We start from the raw sequence: 21,401 nt of genomic DNA, 5'->3' as shown, positions 1-21,401 counted from the left end.
TGTGTCACGCGAGATTGAAATCAACAATCCTGTATTTGTATTGAATAATGGACAAGGTCCCAAGTGGCTTCCCGGCACTGTCGTGGCCAAAGAGGAGAGCAGGGTGTTTCGGGTCAAACTTTCAAATGGACTCATTCACCAGAAACACTTGGACCAAATCAAACACAGATTCACGGGCAATCCTGAGCAACCCACCTTGGCCCCTACCTTTTTTGATCCCCCAACATATACACCAGCGGCAACCGGCACCACGGTTGACCATGAAGCAGAACCCCTCATCCACAGCAGCCCAGCAGAGCCCAACACACCAGGCAGCCCAGCAAGGCCAGCTGCACAGCAGCCCAGCGAGGGCCCAACAAATGATTCAACAATACAAGCTTTCACAGCAAGACGATAAACCAGGGCAAGAAGGGCCCCAGATCGACTCACATTGTAAATAGTTACACTATTGACTTTGGGGGGGGGGGTGTTGTTGTTAGATATGTAAACTTGTATTTGCTCTGTACAGCCACCAGAGGGCTTATCTCCTGGAGTCCCAAGGGATCCAATAATCCCTTGGGAGCACAGATATTTAAGGAGGCCTCACAGGTTGGAGAGGCACTCTGGAGACCTGCAATAAAAGATTAAGGGCACACTTTACTTTGAGCTCACAGTGTACAGTCTGACTCTTTCTCCATGGATAACACTAAGAAACAGCAAGGGACAGAAAACATTGGTGGGAATTGTTTATAGGTCCCCTATAAGTAGTTGTAATGTAGGGCACAGTATAAATCAAGAAATCAGAAGTGCATGTAACAAGGATAATACAATAATCATGGGGAACATTAATCTACATATAGTCTGGGCAAACAAAATTTGCAGTAATAGTGTGGAGGATGAATTCATGGAATGTATCCAAGATAGTTTTCTAGATCAGTATGTTGAGGAACCAGCTAGGGAACAGGTAATTTTAGATCTCGTACTGTGCAATGAGAAAGAGTTAATTAATCACCTTGTAGTAAAGAGGGCTTTAGGAAAGAGTGACCATAATATGATAGAATTATATATTGAGTTTGAAAGTGATTTACTTGTGTCTAAACAAAGCAAACTATGTAGGTATGAGGGGCGAGTTGGCTAAGGTAAATTGGGAAACTACATTAAAAGGTATGAGAGCAGAAACATAGAAAATAGGTGCAGGAGTAGGCCATTCGGCCCTTCGAGCTTGCACCACCATTCAATATGATCATGGCTGATCATTCCCTCAGTACCCCTTTCCTGCTTTCTCTCCATACCCCTTGATCCCTTTAGCCGTAAGGGCCATATCCAACTCCCTCTTGAATATATCCTATGAACTGGCATCAACAATTCTCTGCGGTAGGGAATTCCACAGGTTAACAACTCTCTGAGTGAAGAAGTTTCTCCTCATCTCAGTCCTAAAATGGCTTACCCCTTATCCTTAGACTATGTCCCCTGGTTCTGGACTTCCCCAACATCGGGATCATTCTTCCTGCATCTAACCTGTCCAGTCCCTTCAGAATTTTATATGTTTCTATGAGATCCCCTCTCACCCTTCTAAACTCCAGTGAATACAGACCTAGTCGATCCAGTCTCTCCTCATATGTCAGTCCTGCCATCCCGGGAATCCATCTGGTGAACCTTCGCTGCACTCCCTCAATAGCAAGAACGTCCTTCCTCAGATTAGGAGACCAAAACTGAACACAATATTCCAGGTGAGGCCTCACTAAGGCCCTGTACAACTGCAGTAAGACCTCCCTGCTCCTATACTCAAATCCTCTAGCTATGAAGGCCAACATACCATTTGCCTTCTTCACCGCCTGCTGTACCTGCATGCCACCTTTCAATGACTGATGTACCATGACACCCAGGTCTCGTTGCACCTCCCCTTTTCATAAACTGCCGCCATTCAGATAATATTCTGCCTTCGTGTTTTTGCCACCAAAGTGGATAACCTCACATTTATCCACATTATACTGCATCTGCAATGCGTTTGCCCACTCACCTAACCTGTCCAAGTCACCCTGCAGCCTCTTAGCGTCCTCCTCACAGCTCACACCGCCACCCAGCTTAGTGTCATCTGCTAACTTGGAGATATTACACTCAATTCCTTCATCTAATCATTAATGTAGATTGTAAATAGCTGGGGTCCCAGCACTGAGCCCTGCGGCACCCCACTAGTCATTGCCTGCCATTCTGAAAAGGACCCGTTTATCCCGACTCTCTGCTTCCTGTCTGCCAACCAGTTCTCTATCCACGTCAGTACATTACCCCCAATATCACGTGCTTTAATTTTGCACACCAATCTCTTGTGTGGGTCCTTGTCAAAAGTCTTTTGCAAGTCCAAATACACCACATCCACAGGTTCTCCCTTATCCACTCTACCAGTTACATCCTGAAAAAATTCTAGATTTGTGAAACATGATTTCCCTTTCATAAATCTATGCTGACTTGGACCGATCCTGTCACTGCTTTTCAAATGCGCTGCTACTTCATCTTTAATATTGATTCCAACATTTTCCCCACTACTGATGTCAGGCTAACCGGTCTATAATTGCCCGTTTTCTCTCTCCCTCCTTTCTTAAAAAGTGGTGCTACCCTCCAGTCCATAGGAACTGATCCAGAGTCGATAGACTGTTGGAAAATGATCACCAATGCATCCACTATTTCTCGGGCCACTTCCTTAAGTACTCTGGGATGCAGGCTATCAGGCCCTGGGGATTTATCGGCCTTCAATCCCATCAATTTCCCTAACACAATTTCCCGCCTAATAAGGATTTCCTTCAGTTCCTCCTTCTCACTAGACCCACGGTCCCCGAGTATTTCCGGAAGGTTATTTGTGTCTTCCTTCGTGAAGACAGAACCAAAGTATTTGTTCAACTGGTCCACCATTTCTTTGTTCCCCATTATAAATTCACCTGAATCTGACTGCAAGGGACCTACGTTTGTCTTCACTAATCTTTTTCTCTTCACATATCTATAGAAGCTTTTGCAGTCAGTTTTTATGTTCCCAGCAAGCTTCCTCTCATACTCTATTTTCACCCTCCTAATTAAATCCTTTGACCTCCTCTGCTGAGTTATAAAATTCTCCCAGTCCTCGGGTTTGCTGCTTTTTCTGGCCAGTTTATATGCCTCTTCCTTGGGTTTAACACTATCCTTAATTTCTCTTGTTAGCCACGGTTGAGCCACCTTCCCCGTTTTATTTTTACTCCAGACAGGGATGTGCAATTGTTGAAGTTCATCCATGTGATCTTTAAATGTTTGCCATTGCCTATCCACCGTCAACCCTTTAAGTATCATTCGCCAGTCTATTCCAGCCAATTCACGTCTCATGACGGTAAACAAGTAATTGCTGGCATTTAAAGAATTAATACATAATTTACAACAAATATACATTCCTTTAAGGCACAAAATCCCACAAGAAAAGTTAGCTAACAAGAGAAGTTAAAGATAGTATTCGATCAAACGAAGAGGCTTATAATGTTGCTAAAAAGAGTAGTAAGCCTGAGGATTGGGAAGATTTTAGAATTCAGCAAAGGAGGACCAAGAAATTGATAAGGAAAGAGAAAAAAGTATATGAGAGTAAATTAGCAAGAGACATAAAAACAGGTTGTAAATGTTTCTATAGATATGTAAATAGGAAGAGATTAGTAAAATTAAAATGTGGGCCCATTAGAGGCAGAGGCAGAGACAGGAGAAATTATAATGGGCAATAAGTAAATGGCAGAAACATTAAAAAAATACTTTGTATCTGCCTCCATCGTAGATGACACAAAAAACACCCTGGAAATAATGGGGAACCAAGGGTCTAGAGAGAATGAGGAACTTAACGAAATTAGTATAAGTAAAGACAAAGGGCTAGAATTTCCTATCAGCCTGCCAGCGCCCGATTGCCGCCCAAAAGACTGCTAAGATTGGGAAGATTATCGTCGGCGAAAACTTCCTCCCAAAAAATGTTTAAAAATCAGCCGTTGCACCCCCGTTCTGGGCGAAAAAGTGCAATTTAGGGTCGATTGGGCCGTCCCTAAACAAAATGAGCGATAAATTAAAAAATCTATTAAAATTTACTCCCAGGCTGCGGGTTGGGCCTCGCAGCAGAAAAACAATAAAAATAATTTTTTAAAAAACATCACCTAAAAATTTTTTTTTAAATCCTCAAAACCCTTTTAAACTAAATAACCACAACAGATTTTTAAAATAATTAGTAAAAAACCAATTACTAACGTTTTTCTTGCAGAGATACTCACCTACTGCTCAGCTCCGCTGATCCTCGTGGGCATTTTGTTTCATACTCACCTATAGGTTACTGCTGACCCAAATATCGCACCAGGGTGATCTGAGGACGGTGCACGCCGGCGGCCCACTCCCCAGCGGTACCTCGAAACTACCGGCGTAACTCAGGAAGGGACTTTTCAGGCTTATCTGATTAGCGCCCACAATGGCTAAAATTGCCCAGAAACTGGGCGGTAAGCCTTTAGAAATTCCAGCCCATAGTCCCATTAATTTCTCCAGTACTAAGTGGTGACAAATCCCCTGGACCGGGTGACCTGCATCCTCAGGTTTTAAAAGAGGTATCTGCAGAGATAGTGGATGCACTGGTATTAATCTGCCAGAATTCCCTAGATTCTAGAACAGTCTCCAAGGATTGGAAGGTAGCAAACATAACGACGCTATTTAAGAAAGGAAGAAAAGAAAAAATGGGGAACTATGGGCCAGTTAGCCTGAAATCAGTAGTAGGCAAAATGCTAGAATATATTATTAGAAATGTGGTAACAGGCCACTTAGAAAATCATAATATGATTCGGCAGAGTCAACATGGTTTTATGAGGGAAATAGTGTTTGACAGATCTGTTTTTGAAGATGTAACTAGGAGGATGGATAAGGGGGAACCAGGGAATGTAGTGTATTTGGATTTTCAAAAAGCATACGATAAGGTGCCACACAAGAGGTTATTACACAAAATTAGGACTTATGGGATTGGGGGTACTAAATTAGCATGGATTGAGGATTGGTTAATGGACAGAAAACAGAGAGTAGGAATAAACGGGACTTTTTCGGGTTGGCAGACTAACTGGGGTACCGCAAGGATCAGTGTTTGGGCCTCAACTATTTACAATCTATATTAATGACTTAGATTAAGGGACTGAGTATAACGCATCCACATTTGCTGATTATACAAAGTTAGATGGGAAAGTAAGCTGTGAGGAGGATGCAAAGAGGCTGCAGAGATATAGATAGGTTGACTGAATGGGCAAGGACATGACAAATGGAATACAATGTGGGGAAGTGCGAAGTTATCCACTTTGATAGGAAAAACAAAAAAGAATATTTTTTGAATGGTGAGAGACACGGAATTGTTTGCAGTAAGAGGGATCTGGGTGTCTTTGTACATGAATCACAGAAAGCTAACATGCAGGTACAGCAAGCAATTAAGAAAGCAAATGGTCTGTTAGCTTTTGTTACAACGGGATTAGAGTATAAGAGTAAAGTCTTACTACAATTATACAGGGCATTGGTGAGGCCACACCTGGAGTACTGTGTACAGTTCTGGTCTCCTTACCCAAGGAAAGACAAACTTGCCTTAGAAGAAGCGCAACAAAGGTTCACTAGACTGGTTCTTGGGATGAGGGGATTGCCCTATGAGGAGAGATTGAGTAGACTGGGCCTATATTTCCTAGAGTTTAGAAGAATGAGAGGTGATCTCATTGAAACTTATAAAATTCTTAAAGGGCTTGACAGGGTGGTGCTGATAAAATGCTTCCACTGGCTGGGGAATCCAGAACACGGGGTTACATCTCAGAATAAGGGGTCGCCCATTGAGAAATGTCTTCACTCAAAGGGTTGTGAATCTTTGGAATTCTTTACCCCAGAGAGCTGTGGATGCTCAGTCGTTGAGTATATTCAAGACAGGTCACTACATTTTTGGGAACTAAGGGAATTAGGTTTATAGGGTTAGTACGGGAAGGTGGAGTTGAGGTAGAAGATCAACCATGATCTTGTTGAATGACGGAGCACGCTTGAAGGGCCAAATGGTCTAATCCTGTTCCTATTTCTTCAAATAACTGGCACAGACACGATGGGCTGAATGCCCTCCTTCTTTGCTGTATGATTCTGTGAGGCCTCAATACTGGAGCCTTGCAGCCTGCTGAGCTGTAAGAAAACATTGACTAATGCCTAAAAAAAGTTAACCTTTACCTTATATTGGTTGGATATTTGTTTGATAAATTGAATCTCTTCATCCGATTGAGGCTCAATAGACAAAACCTGGTCTCTAAAAAGCAAACAATATGACGGTGCATTAATGATGACTTCTGAAGATAATTTACAAACCATTTATAAATGGATGATTTCACACATTCATTTCATATTCGAAGATGAATATTGATCAAATGCTACAAAGATTTATTTGATCCATAGAAGCAATATCTGTCGGTTGAAAGACCAGGAGCCTGGTTAAATCCAAAGCAAACTAATGCCAGCTGTTTTAATTTCTCCCGTGAAAGAGCAATGAGAAAGAATCAAACCCAGCTTTGTGACTGCCATTCCAGTTTGATTGATAGGATGTCATCTTCGCAAACAATAACAGGCAAATGGCACTGATACGATTTGAAGTTCGAGTAAACCTCCCACCGTTACCTTAGTGTCCTTGTTGGTGAAGATACAACTACTACTTCAGTAAAGATACATAACAAACACACTAAAATAAAAAATGCCATCTTGAGTGGCACAGGAAATACACAATGTAGAAAGAAACGTGTTTCGTCTTGACCTGGACTATTGATTCACAGGTCCCGTAGTATTTGTATTCTAGTTAAAGTTTATACAGACTGGAATCCAGTTTACAAACAAGGTTGTTGACAGCAGCAGGTGGAGATGGATGGGGGTTGGGGTTGGGGGAGATGGGGCACCAGGGTGATAACACTGAGCCCTGTTTTCTCCTGCTTTACATGCTGGTGTCATTCAGTATGTGTTCTGCTACTTGCGCTCAGAATTTTCGGCCAAAATAAAATCCCATCCCTGCCTCACCTCCAAATTATCTCGTGCGATTTGACCCTTTCTAGAATCTGCCTGCTGTGGCCCCATACAGTGCAATTTAGTATACAGGGTATTTAAATGGGGGTCAGCGGAGCTGCAGTCCTGTGAGATCCTGGTTTTGCAATGCACCAGGATTTAAGTTAGAATGTGAAATTAAACTTAGAGTTGTGACCAGGACTGGCAGAAGGGAGGAGTTTTGGAATGTGAAGACTGCTAAAAGTTTGAGTCGTGATTATTGCAGCTGACATTTAATTTTTGTACTTTTTTCCCATTTTAAACCTGGACAGTCTCAGGCTTTCATCTGTTATAATGTGAGACCGCTGAGATTTATTCCATCCACCACTGTAAGGGCTTCTCAGGAGCAGGTATGGCAATCCCTATGGGTACACTTTCCTATGCCATTATTATGGATGGAGGAAAATAGAGGGAGGCAGCATTTAACAAGGATGCAATACAGGTCCAATGAATATACAGACAATACGGGTCCAATGAATATACAGGCAACACGGGTCCAATGAATAGACAGGCAACATGGGTCCCGTGAATATATAGGCAACACGGGTCCTGTGTATATACAGGCAACACGGGTCCAATGAATAAACAGGCAACACGGGTCCCGTGTCTATACAGGCAACACGGGTCCAATGAATATACAGGCAACACTGGTCCCGTGTATATACAGGCAACACAGGTCCCGTGAATATATAGGCAACACGGGTCCAATGGATATACAGGCAACACGGGTCCCGTGAATATACAGGCAACACGGGTCCAATGAATCATAGAATGGTTACAGCACAGAAGAAGGCCATTTGACCTGTCGCACCCATGCCAGCTCTCTGCAAGAGTACCTCAGCTGGTCCCACTCCCTTGCCCTTTCTGACAAAATCCCGGCTGTCGTGCTGAAGACTAGTGCACCAGAACTAGCTGCACCTCTAGCCAAGCTGTTCCAGTACAGCTACAGCACTGGCATCTATTCGACAATGTGGAAAACTGCCCAGGTATGTCCTGTCCACAAAAAGCAGAACAAATCCAATCCAGCCAGTTACCTCCCCATCAGTCTACTCTCAATCATCAGCAAAGTGATGGAAGATGTCGGTGTTAGTGCTATCAAGCGGCACGTACTCCCCAATAACTTGCTTACTAATGCCCAGTTTGGGTTCTGCCAGGACCATTCGGCTCCAGACTTCATTACAGCCTTGGCCCAAACATTGACAAATGAGCTGAATTCTAGGTGAGAGTGACTGCCCTTGACATCAAGGTAGCATTTGACCAAGTGTGGCATCAGGAGTCTTAGTAAAACTGAAGTCAGGAATCAGGGAAAAACTCTCCACTGGCTGCAGTCATACCTAGTATAAAGAAAGATGCTTGTGGAGGTTGGAGGTTAATCACCTTAGCCCCAGGATTTCCTCAGGGCAGTGTCCTAGGCCCATCTTCAGCTGCTTCATCATAAGGTCAGAAGTGGGGATGTTCGTTGATGACTACACAGTGTTCAGTGCCATTTGCAACTCCTCAGATAATGAAGCAGTCCATGCCCACATGCAGCAAGACCTGAATGACATTCGGGCTTGGGCTGATAAGAGGCAAGTAACATTAGCGCCACACAAGTGCCAGCAAATGACTATCTCCAATAAGTGAGAGTCTAACCACTGCCCCTTGACATTAAATGGCATTACCATTGCCGAATCCTCCAGCATCAACATTCTGGGGGTCACCATTGACCAGAAACTTAACTGGACCAGCCACATAAATACTGTGGCAACAAAAGCAGGTCAGAGGCTGGGTATTCTGCGGCGAGTGTCTCACCTCCTGACTACCCAAAGCCTTTCCATCACCTGGAAGGCACAAGTCAGGAATGTGATAGAATACTCTCCAACAACACTCAAGAAGTTCAATACCATCCAGGACAAAGCAACCCGCTTGATTGGCAGCCCATCCAGCACCTTAAACATTCACTTCCTCCACCACCGGCATACCATGACTGCAATGTGTACCATCGACAAGATGCACTGCAGCAACTCGCAAGGCATCTTTGGCAGCAGCTTCCAAACCTGCGACCTCTACCATCTAGAAGGACAAGGGTAGCAGGCGCATGGGAACACCACCACCTCCACGTTTCTCTCCAAGTTACTCACCATCCTGACTTGGAAGTATATCGCCGTTCCTTCATCATCATTAGGTCAAAATCCTGGAACTGCCTACCTAACAGCACTGTGAGAGTATCTTCACCACAAGGATGGCAACGATTCAAGAAGGCAGCTCACCACCATCATCTGAAAGGTAATTTGGGATGGGCAATATGTTGTGTATGCAATATCATCATCATCATAGGCAATCCCTCGGAATCGAGGAAGACTTGCTTCCACTCCTGAAGTGAGTTCTTTGGTGGCTGAACAGTCCAATACGAGAGCCACAGACTCTGTCACAGGTGGGACAGATAGTCGTTGAGGGAAGGGGTGGGTGGGACTGGTTTGCCGCATGCTCTTTCCGCTGTCTGCGCTTGATCTCTGAATGCTCTCGGCATTGAGACTCGAGGTACTTGGCGCCCTCTCGGATGCACTTCCTCCATTTAGGGTGGTCTTGGGCCAGGGACTCCCAGATTCAGTGTGGATGTCGCACTTTATCAGGGAGGCTTTGAGGGTGTCCTTGTAGCATTTCTGCTGGCCACCTTTGGCTCATTTGCCATGAGGGAGCTCTGAGTAGAGCACTTGTTTTGGGAGTCTCGTGTCTGGCATACGGACTATGTGACCTGCCCAGCGGAGCTGATCGAATGTGGTCAGTGCTTCAATGCTGGGGATGTTGGCCTGAATGAGGACGCTGATGTTGGTGCGCCTGTCCTCCCAGGGGATTTGTAGGATCTTGCGGAGACATCGTTGGTGATATTTCTCCAGCAACTTGAGGTGTCTACTGTACATGGTCCATGTCTCTGAGCCATACAGGAGGGCAGGTATTACTACAGCCCTGTAGACCATGAGCTTGGTGGCAATTTTGAGGGCCTGGTCTTCAAATATTCTTTTCCTCAGGCGGCCGAAGGCTGCACTGGCTCACTGGAGGCGGTGTTGGATCTCGTCATCGATAACTGCTCTTGTTGATAGGAGTCTCCCGAGATATGGGAACTGGTCCACGGTGTCCAGGGCCGTGCCGTGGATCTTGATGACTGGGGGGCAGTGCTGTGCGGTGAGGACAGGCTGATGGAGGACCTTTGTCTTATGGATGTTTAGCGTAAGGCCCATGCTTTCGTACGCCTCAGTAAATACGTCGACTATGTCCTGGAGTGCAGCCTCCGTATGCAATAACTGTTAGACTGAGTACTGTTTACCCTTGGCTCTGCTTTATTAAGGCTCAATGGCTGGCCTTTTATACTTGGGCTGCACACCAGTGCGTGCAGCCCAATGGCCTCCAACAGTGACACCATCTAGTGGCTAGTGATTCCAAAAGTACATATATGATAATACCCCTCTCAAGTCAGATATTAACACAGTCTTTTACAAGTTGAGATGGTCTGGTGTTTTATGCTCCTGGGTTGACCGTCTCAGTTCAACTCCAGCCTTGGGTGAGTGTTCAGAGTCTGTTGTGACTGGTGGCTGGGTGGATGACCTGGTGGGAGTGGCAATGGCTATGGCAGGGATTGAAAGTCCATTTTCATTGAACATGTCAGTGATTGAAAGTCTTGAATCACTGATGACCGCTGAGTCCTCTAATGACTGGGGGTAGGTTGGTTGGTCATCGATTGTCTCTTCCTCCGACTGTTCCGGTTCGTTTGTGTGCCGCAGCTTTGTCTGATCCATATGTTTCCTGCATATTTGCCCATTTTTGAGCTTGACAATAAATACTCTGTTGCCCTCCTTGGCCATGACAGGACCAGCGATCCACTTGGGACCCTGACCATAATTCAGAACATATACAGGATTATTTACAGAAAAATATTGCGTGACACAGCTGCGCGATCGTGATACCCTTGCTGACTTTGTCTTCTATATTCAACATGATTATTCAAGTCAGGGTGTACAAGAGTTAGCTTGGTCATCATCATTAGTTCAGCAGGCGAGACCCCGGTAAGCATGTGTGGTCTTATCCTGTAACTAAGCAGTATGCGTGACAGGCGGGTCTGCAGTGACCCTTGGGTTACTTGCTTCATACTCTACTTTATGATTTGGACAGCACGTTCTGCTTGCCCATTGGATGCAAGTTTGAACAGTGCTGACCTTACATGTTTGATACCATTGAGTTTCATGAACTCTTGAAATGCCTGACTGGTGAAGCACGATCCGTTGTCGCTAACAACGATGTCAGGCAGACCATGTGTCGCGAACATGACACTGAGATTCACAGTGGTAGCTGTGGATGTGCTGGATGACATGATTATACATTCTATCCACTTCAAATATGCATCCACCACAACTAAAAACACCTTCCCCAGGAAGGGACCTGCAAAGTCTATGTGGATTCTGGACCATGGTTTGGACAACCACGACCATAGACTCAGCGGATTCCGCTGGTTCTTTGCTGAGCTGCATGCAAGTGTTGCACTGATGCACACATGATCCCAGCTCAGAGTCAATTCCCGGCCACCATACATGAGACCTAGCGATGGCTTTCATCATTACAATGCCTGGATGTGTGCTATGTAGAAAACGTACAAATTTCTCTTTCCCTTTCTTGGGCATAACAACACGATTGCCCCACAGTATACAATCTGACTGAATAGACAGTCCGTCTTTGCAACGAACGTAAGGTTTGGTCTCCTCGCACATTTGCTTGGGTATTGCAGACCAATCACCTTTGAGGATGCAACTCTTCACCACTGATAAAATCGTGTCCTGGCTGGTCCAGGTCTTAACTTGTTGAGCCGTGACAGGGGTTCCTTCACTCTCAAAAGCATCCATAACTAACAATAGTTCCGCCGGTTGTGACGTTTCCACCTCCGGTGTGGGCAACTGCAGATGGCTCAAAGCATCGGCACAATTCTCGGTGCCAAGTCTATGACGAATGACATAATCATAAGCGGATAATGTCAGCGCCCACCTCTGGATGCGGGATGAAGCATTGGTACTGATACCTTTGTTTTCAGAGAACCGTGAAATAAGTGGCTTGTGATCTGTCTCCAGTTCAAACCGAAGACCAAACAGCTACTGATGCATCTTTTTAACCCCATACACATAGGCTAGTGCTTCTTTCTCTACCATGCTATAGACTCTTTCCGCTTTAGGCAAACTTTTTGAAACATAGGTGACTGGTTGAAGTTTACCCGACTCATTAGCTTGTTGGAGTACGCAACCAATTCCATATGATGAAGCATCACAGGCCAATACTAAACACTTACATGGGTCATAATGTACCAGCAGCTTGTTAGAGCACAGCAGATTAGTGGCTTTCTCAAAAGCTCTGTCTGGAGATGCACCCCACACCCAGTTGTCACCTTTTCTTTGCAGCATGTGCACTGGTTCTAATAAGGTGCTCAATTTAGGTAGGAAATTGCCGAAGTAGTTGAGTAGACCCAGGAATGAACGCAGCTCCATCACATTCTGCAGCTTGGATGCATTCTTGATGGCCTTGGTTTTCGCGTCCGTGGGCTGATGCCATCAGCAGCAATTTTCCTCCCCAGGAATTCGACCTTTGGTGCCATGAGGACGCACTTCGAGCATTTCAGTCTGAGTCCCACTTTGTTCATTTTGACCTTAGTATCTGGCCCCTAGGTTGCTCTCCTTAGCACATTATTGTTTTTGACAAATCTGTCAAAATTGTTCAGATGTTCCTCGGACTCACGATTTGTGATCAGGATGTTATCTTGGAACACAACGGTTCTGGGAACGGACTTCAGTAGTCTCTCCATGTTTCTCTGAAATATTGCTGCAGCCAAGCAAACTCCAAAAGGGCACCTGTGATAAATAAACAGTCCTTTATGCATGTTAAGTCTCTTCGACGTCTCGACCAACTCCTGTGTCATGTAGGCCCACGTCAAGTCCAATTTGGTGAACGACTTCCCCCCCGGCTAGCATTGCAAACAAGTCATCAGCCTTCAGTAACGGGTACTGATCCTGTTTCGAAACCCTGTTGATCATAGCTTTGTAGTCTCCACAGATTCTGACTGTGGCATCACTTTTCAGCGCAGGAACAATGGGACTGGCCCCTTCATTAAATTCAACCGGTGATATGATCCCTTCATGCTGGAGTCTGTCCCGTTCGACTTCAACCTTCTCCCTCATCGTATACGGAACTGCCCGAGCTTTATGATGGACGGTCTTGCATCCGTGTCCACGTGGATCTGCAACTTGGCTCCCGTGAAGTTGCCGATGCCTGGTTCGAACAGCGAGGGGAACTTGCTCAGTACTTGGGCACATGTACTTCCTCCGACAACAACACCTTGAATGGCATTTCAGTCGTATCTGATTTTTTTCAAGCCAGTTCCTGCCGAACAGCGTTGGGCTATTGCCTGGGACAATCCATAGCGGTAACTCGTGAACCGCACCGTCATACGACATTTTAATTGTGGCACTGCCAATCACTGTTATGAGTTCTTTGGTGCACGTGCGCAACTTGGCATTGACTGGATGCAACCTGGGCCTCACAGCCTGAGTATCCCACAGCTTGTCGAATGCCCTCTGGCTCATTATTGATTGACTCGGCCACCTGTCCAGTTCCATCGATACCGGCACCCCATTAAATTTCACGTTGATCATTATTGGTTTGCTCTTAGTTAGGAACAAGTACAATCCATACACTTCCTCCTCTGGTATCTCGGATTGCGTATCTGGATCCGCGCTAGTCTGACCATCATCCTCCACGTGGTGTGTCACAGCACGCTTGCTCATCTGCGGACACTTGCACTAGAGATGGCCCACTCTCAGAGAGCCTTTACAACTATATTGCTTAAATTGGCATTGCTGGTGCCGGTGATTTCCCCCACAACGCCAACACGGAGAAATCGGATGCATTCCCGCTGGCGGACTTTGGGCAGCCACAGGTTTCGTGTACGCAGTCGGGTAGGCCCTGCCATGTGCCACTCTGCCGAACGGCGAATCAATCATATTTACAGTACTTGCCGAGTTTCGATTTTTCACTGATATCTGCTTTAGACTTCTATCCGTCGTCATGCATGACCGAGCGATCGTGATGGCCCTGTTCAGGTCCAACGTCTCCACCGCAAGTAGTTTATGCAGGATCACCTCGTGGTTGATGCCGATTACAAAGAAGTCCTGCAGCATGTCTGCCAACACAACCCCGAACTTACACGGTCCCAGACGTCTCAGGTCGGCAACGAATTCTGCCGCATTCTGGCCCTCTGAGCGAACGTGCGTGTAAAATCTGTATCTCGAGATGATGATGCCTTCGTCTTAAGGTGGTCCTGTACCAGTGCACACAATTCTTCATACGTCGTCTCTGTTGGATTCACAGGCAGGAGTAGATTCTTTATCAGACCATAAATTTTTGGACCGCAAACTTTGAGGAACACCGTTCGGCGCCAATCTGCGTTGCCGACCTCCGCCACTTTGGTGGCCACGAAGAACTGGCTCAAATGGCTCACAAAGTCTGCCCAATCTTCTCCTTCCACAAATCGCTTCAACAATCCAATTGTGCTCATTTTTGTATGCAAAGGTTCTTGTTGCCTCAGCGCCAAATGTTGTGTATGCAATAACTGTTAGACTGAGTACTGTTTAACTCCAAGATGTATAACCTTGGCTCTGCTTTATTAAGGCCCAAAGTGGTTAACATACAAAATGGCTGATCTTTTATCCTTGGGCTGCACACCAGTGCGTGCAGCCCAATGGCCTCCAATAGTGATGCCATCTAGTGGCTAGTGATACCAAAAGTACATACATGACACAATAAATACTGGCTTTGCCAGTGATGCCCACATCCCATGAACAAATAAAAAAAATCTGGCACATCTGATTAAAGGGTTGCCACCTGGGCCTTCAATTTTCAGCCCTGCCTCCACCGAAGGGATTTCTCAAAGACACAGGGCAAGTACACAAAACATGACACACTTAATCATTTCCGGTGATTAAAGCAGGTTTGCAACAGACGGAAAGATTCGGTGAATTCATCCTTTTTTCCTATTTTATTTCTGGAAACCTACATCTCCAAACATCACAAAGTTCAAAGCTACACATTTTTATTTGCTTTGATCCATCCTAAGCAACACCACAGTGGCCATCAATTTTATGAAATTTCCGATTAAATGTTACACAGACCAATAAAAATGAACATGCAAATTCATTATAATAGTGTAAACCCTTCCTCGCTGAGACAAGTAACTTCCAGTTTGTGGCCCAACAACACCCTAGAAGTCATTGCTGTGCCTGAATGATTGGGGGAATACATGCAATCAATAATATTATAGCTGTTAATTGCTAGATGTTTTTGAACACAGAGGTCCGGCTACTTTGATAATGAAGTAGATAATGGTTGATAATGAAGAGGAAAGCCATGGGCTGCAGGAGGATATCAATCCACTGGTCAGGTGGGCAGAGCAGTGGCAAATGGAATTTAATTCAGAGAAATGTGAGGAGATGCATTTTGGGAGGGCTAATAAGGAAGGGTATACACATTAAGCGGTAGGCTACTTAATAGTGTAGATGAACAAAGGGACCTTGGAGTGCTTGTCCACAGATCCCTGAAAGTAGCAGGCCAAGTGGATAAAGTGGTTAAGAAGGCATATGGAATGCTTGCCTTTATTGGCCGAGGCATCAACTATAAGAGCAGGGAGGTTATGCTTAAATTGTATAATACTTTGGTTAGGCCACAGCTGGAGTACTGCGTGCAGTTCTGGTTGCCGTATTATAGGAAGGACGTGATTGCACTAGAGAGGATGCAGAGGAGATTTACTAGGATGCTGCCTGGAATGGAGAATCTTAGTTATAAGGACAGATTTATAGGCTGGGTTTGTTCTCATTGGAACAGAGGAGGTTGAGAGGAGACCTCATCGAGGTGCACAAAATATTGATGGGCCTGGACATAGTGGATAGTAAGGGTCTATTTTCATTGGTGGAGGGGTCTATTACGAGGGGGCATAGTTTTAAGGTGGTTGGTGGAAGGTTTAGAGAGGATTTGCAGGGGGGCTTCTTTACGCAGAGGGTTGTGGAGATCGAGAACTCGCTGCCTGGAAGAGTGGTAGATGCAGAAACCCTCACCACTTTTAAGAGATGGTTGGATGGGCACTTAAAGTGCAGTAACCTGCAGGGTTATGGACCTAGACCTGGCAATTGGGATTAAACCGGATGACCTTTTGTTGGACAGTGCAGATATAATGGTAAGTACTGCAGTGAATCGAATACGGCCAGGGTGATCTCCTGGATGGGTCGGAGAGGAATTTTCCCAGATTTCTTTCTCCCTAAGTTGGCCTGGGTTTTTATCTGGTTTTTGCCTCTCCCAGGAGATCACATGGCTCCGGTTGGGGTGGAGTGTAGATGTTTTCAGTATAAGGGGTGTCGCAGTTGTGTGAGGCAGACTGGTTGGGCTGGGTGGTCTTTGCCTTTCCGTTGTGGAGAACTGGCTCCAGTTCACGGAGAAACCGATCGCGACCGTCTCCCTGCACAGGGATATCAAGCACTCTTTCTGCCCATCCGAGGTAGGCGATTGCTCACCTCGCTGACCTGACTCCATGGGGTCAGCGTGTGCACAATGTCACGCCTTGGCATCGCCACCTGCACTGTCTTCGTCTCGGTGCCTCATCCATCTCAATAGAGATGACCGCAGGTTCTTCCCCCCCCCCCCCCCACCCCCTGCAACAATGTTCGATTCTTCCTCCTCCTCCTGCTCTTCCTTTTCCTTCACACTAAATTGTTCATCTTCTTCCTCCTCCGAGATGGTTACTGCTGATGGTGCAGCAGGAGTGGATGGCTGAAGTGAGATGACCTTCTCAGGTTGACCTTAAAAACACGAATGACATTTCTAAACAACTTATTAGAACATTAACGGTGATCATTAACAGGAAACATTACATATCAATAGTTTTCAATACCCCATATGCACAAGGAGTCACCAGGGCTGCCATGACATCATTCGTACATCAAGAGTACATCACAAGTATATTGCATATTGCATTATAATTACAGGACATTACATGCATAACTAAGATAGATTTTTAAAATGTCTTTAATAATGTTTGAAACATTACACAGTTCCCACGAGACTCAAGGCTGGGTTCGGCCAGACCACGGGTCGTGACTGAACGGCTATCATGTCCCACCAGCGCGACCGCAAGCTCCTCAATTTCTGATAGAGGCTGGAGCTGAGCAGAGCTGCCCCCACCCGTCCTCCTTTGCTCAGAATGGTTGATAGATATCTTCTTCTGCAAATGAGAAGAGAACATGGCATGGCATAAGCTAATGGACTTGATAATAAACATTTAAGAATGACAGACTTAAATTCAATGCCAGAGATGCAATGTTCGATTAAAAATTTGCATTGCTTATGAACAATATTTCATAAATATAAAATGCAACTTACTGTTAGGATGCATAAATTAATTCATAATTTAATTAATTAATACAATAAAGAAATAAAATTCAAGCTTCCAATTAAAGTTTGCATGCATCATTAAAATATTACATATAACATTTTAAATATAACATGCAACTTACTCTGGCTGCTGACAACAAGCTATTCCACCTTTTCCGGCACTGGTCAGGTGTCCGCATCTCGTGGGATGCAGATGTGGCGACATCGGCAATCTCCTGCCAGATTTTTCGGTAGACATGGGGTGGAGGTTTCCCATGCCCACCACACGTCAAGTGGACCCCTGCCATGGACAATGTTGACAAGTGTCTCATTGGCCTCGTCGCTGTTTGCCCTTTTCCTTTTGCTTTCACCCTCCATTTTGATATATAATTTTAATAATAAAGTTTAAAATTAATTTTGTTACTTTCCGGCTACTTTCACAATAAAAATAATAATAATATACATTTTTAAAAGTAAAAATAACTTTTTTTGATCACAACAAATTCCAACAAGCCCAACAATTCTCCTCTGCCTCCCTGCCTTCCTTCACTAACTCTATCTCCACTCTCTTGCTCTCTCTCTCTTACCCTCCCTGTGCCTTCTGAGCATGTCTGATGACCCCTGACCTCTCAAAACGCGGCAAAGAAAGTCAGCCTAAAAAAAAATCCCACACATGCGCAGAATAGCGTTGCTAGGGAAGCTTTATTTTTGACTTCTGTTTTCGGTGGGTGATCGTGAGATCGCTAAAAAAATCACATCGCCCATTTGACACTGCTGGGGTAAGCCCGAGTGGAAAATCGCAAAAACAAAGGGCCTTGTCCCAGCGATCAGCAAGGCCGAGACGTCCCACATCGCTGGAACAAGGTCCATTTTTTTCGGCCTTAGCCACCTAGTGGAAAGTCTAGCCCATGGTGTTTGCCACTTGCACAAGAGAAGGAAAGAAACTAGTTCTATTGATCGAGTCCTTTGTTTCAGGCAGTTCAGCCCATTCAGTTTGCTTTGTACCGAGAATTCAGACTGAACGTCTTCTTTTACAGCTAGTAGAAGGATTGATCTGCCTGTGGGATTTTTATGTGTTGTCAAGGTGATCTGGCAGAAAATGGTAGGAGTAATTCCTCCTCCCTCCCCGCCCCCAATCTAGTCAAAAATCCTTTCTGCAACCTGGGCCCTAGAATTATCTCATCTGCCATTTTAATTGTTTAGAGATACACCATGATGGGATTTAAATTAAATTATGCAGTTAGAGCCCCCAGACAATTTTCCTGCAGATAACTACAGATTTGACAAAAACAATAATGTGCCAAGGAGAGCAACCTAGGGGCCAGAAACTAAGGTCAAAATGAACCATGAGTTGAAAGAGAATTACATTTTAGCTTGCAGTACCTAGACATGTTCACCGAGGATTGTTATTGAATGGCATTTTGGGCACTATTATGTTGTTGAATTGTGGAACTTGTTCCTTGAAATCATGCTGGCAATATTATAATGAATATATTTTGTGTGAAATTCCCCTGGCTACTTTAAATAAAAGCCTTCAATGCACTCATGAATATCACACAGCTTGATTTCAACCCCTTAGAGTGTAATCTGGTGGTAAATGCATATATTTGTCAGTCAGTCAGTATCTCTGCTTTTCCTCCTCTGGTGCTTCTTAATTTTACGGCGTGGTATAAGGACAACAAAAGGTGGAAAACTGCATCAGTCAGAGTTAGACATCTAACAACAAACAAACTTGCATTTAAACAGTGCCTTCAACATAGAAATAGAATCATTGAATGATACAACATAGTATGAGGCCATTTGGCCTATAATGCCTGTGCCAGCTCTTTGGTAGAGCAATCCAGAGGCATAGAATATTATAGCAAGGAGGCTATGCTAGAACTGTATAAAGCACTGGATAGGCCACAGCTAGAGTACTGTGTTCAGTTCTGGTCATCACATTACAGGGAAGATGTGATTGCAGTAGAGAGGGTTGAGAGATTTATGAGGATGATGCCAAGACTGGAGAATTTTAGCTATGAGGAAAGATTGGATAGGCTGGGGTTGTTTTCTTTGGGACAGAGGAGGCTGAGGGGAGTGTTAATTGAGATGTATAAAATTATGAAGGGCCTAGATAGAGTAGATAAGAAGTATCTATTTCCCTTAGCAGAGAGGTCAATAACTAAGGGGCATAGATTTAAAGTAATTGGTAGAAGGATTAGATGGGAGTTGAGGAGAAATTTTCTCACCCAGAGGGTGGTGGGGGTCTAGAGGTCACTGCATCAAAGGGTGGTCGAGGCAGAAACCCTCAACGGATATGCATTTGAAGTGCCGCAACATAAAGGACTACAGATCAAGAACTGAAAAGTGGGGTTAGGCTGGATAGCACTTTTTTTGGCTGGCGCTGACACAATGGGCCAAATGGCTTTCTTCTGTACCATAAATTTCTATGATTCTCTAAGATTCTATGATGATCCAATTAATCCCATTCCCCTGCTCTTTCCCGAGAGCCCTGTAATTTTTTTCCCTTCAAGTATTAATCCAATTCCCTTTTGAAAGTTACTGTTGAATTTGCTTCTTCCACCCATTCAGGCCGTGCATTTCTGATCACAACTTGCTGTGTTTATTTTTAAAAATCTTTCCTCGTGTTGCCTCTGGTTCTTCTGCCATTCTATTCTTTCTTAAATCTGTGTCCTCTGGTTACTGACCCTTCTGCCACAAGAAACAGTTTCTCCTTATTTATTCCATCAAAACTGTTCATGATTTTGAACACCTCTATTAAATCTCCTCTTAACCTTCTTTGCTTCAACTCCAGTTTCTCCAGTCTCTCCACATAACTGAAGTCCCTCATCCCTGGTACCATTCCAGTAAACCTCTTCTGCACCATCTCCAAGGTCTTGACGTCCTTCCTAAAATGTGGTGCCCAGAATGGGATACAATACTCCAGCTGAGGCCTCAAGATGTTTCAGAGGCATAAGGAAAAACAAATGCTGAGCCAAAGGTGAAGAGATTAACAGGGGCAACCAAAAGCTATGTCAAAGCGCTGAGTTTTAAGGAGGGTCTTAAAGGGGGACAGGGAGATAAGGGAGCAGAGAGATGGAGAGCTGGAGTAGTTTAAAGAGCGAAGACCTGACTGTGGGGCCTAGATGGCTGAACGCACAGCCACCAATGGAAGGGAAGGATGCTCACAAAGTCAGAGTCTGAGGAATAGAGAGTTTAAGAGGGATTGTGGTGATTACAAAGATAGGAAGGGCCAAGGCCATGGAGGGATTTAAACAGCAGAATTACAATTTTTAATTTGACTCTTTTGAGACCGAGAGTCAGTGTAAGTCAGCAAGCACATGAGTGGGCAAATGCATGGCAGATGAAGTATAATGTGGTGAGTGGGCAAATGCATGGCAGATGAAGTATAATGTGGATAAATGTGAGGTTATCCACTTTGGTGGTAAAAACAGAGAGACAGACTATTATCTGAATGGTGACAGATTAGGAAAAGGGGAGGTGCAACGAGACCTGGGTGTCATGGTACATCAGTCATTGAAGGTTGGCATGCAGGTACAGCAGGCGGTTAAGAAAGCAAATGGCATGTTGGCCTTCATAGCGAGGGGATTTGAGTACAGGGGCAGGGAGGTGTTACTACAGTTGTACAGGGCCTTGGTGAGGCCACACCTGGAGTATTGTGTACAGTTTTGGTCTCCTAACTTGAGGAAGGACATTCTTGCTATTGAGGGAGTGCAGCGAAGGTTCACCAGACTGATTCCCGGGATGGCGGGACTGACATATCAAGAAAGTCTCGATCAACTGGGCTTGTATTCACTGGAGTTCAGAAGAATGAGAGGGGATCTCATAGAAACGTTTAAAATTCTGATGGGTTTAGACAGGTTAGATGCAGGAAGAATGTTCCCAAAGTCCAGAACCAGGGGTCACAGTCTAAGGATAAGGGGTAAGCC

The 21,401-nt window shown here is 44.8% G+C and overlaps 2 protein-coding genes across 2 annotated transcripts in view; one reads left to right on the top strand and one right to left on the bottom strand.

Moving 5' to 3' along the window:
- The window catches only part of cpb2 (carboxypeptidase B2 (plasma)), a 74,740-nt gene extending 68,030 nt beyond the window's left edge, over positions 1 to 6,710 (bottom strand). The window contains exons 1-2 of the mRNA XM_070894093.1: positions 6,631 to 6,710; positions 6,190 to 6,265 (exon numbers count right to left, since the gene is read on the bottom strand). Coding sequence (XP_070750194.1) covers positions 6,190 to 6,265; positions 6,631 to 6,710 — 156 coding nt within the window. The remainder of the gene's footprint in view (positions 1 to 6,189; positions 6,266 to 6,630) is intronic.
- Positions 1 to 21,401, top strand: part of LOC139276301 (leucine-rich repeat-containing protein 63) — a 357,062-nt gene that overhangs the window by 73,881 nt on the left and 261,780 nt on the right. The window lies entirely within an intron of this gene.

The sequence above is a fragment of the Pristiophorus japonicus genome, chromosome 11, assembly GCF_044704955.1.
Source record: "Pristiophorus japonicus isolate sPriJap1 chromosome 11, sPriJap1.hap1, whole genome shotgun sequence".
NCBI classification, from domain to species: domain Eukaryota; kingdom Metazoa; phylum Chordata; class Chondrichthyes; family Pristiophoridae; genus Pristiophorus; species Pristiophorus japonicus.
Note: the sequence above shows the minus strand (reverse complement) of the source record. Positions and strands in the feature narration are given on the sequence as shown.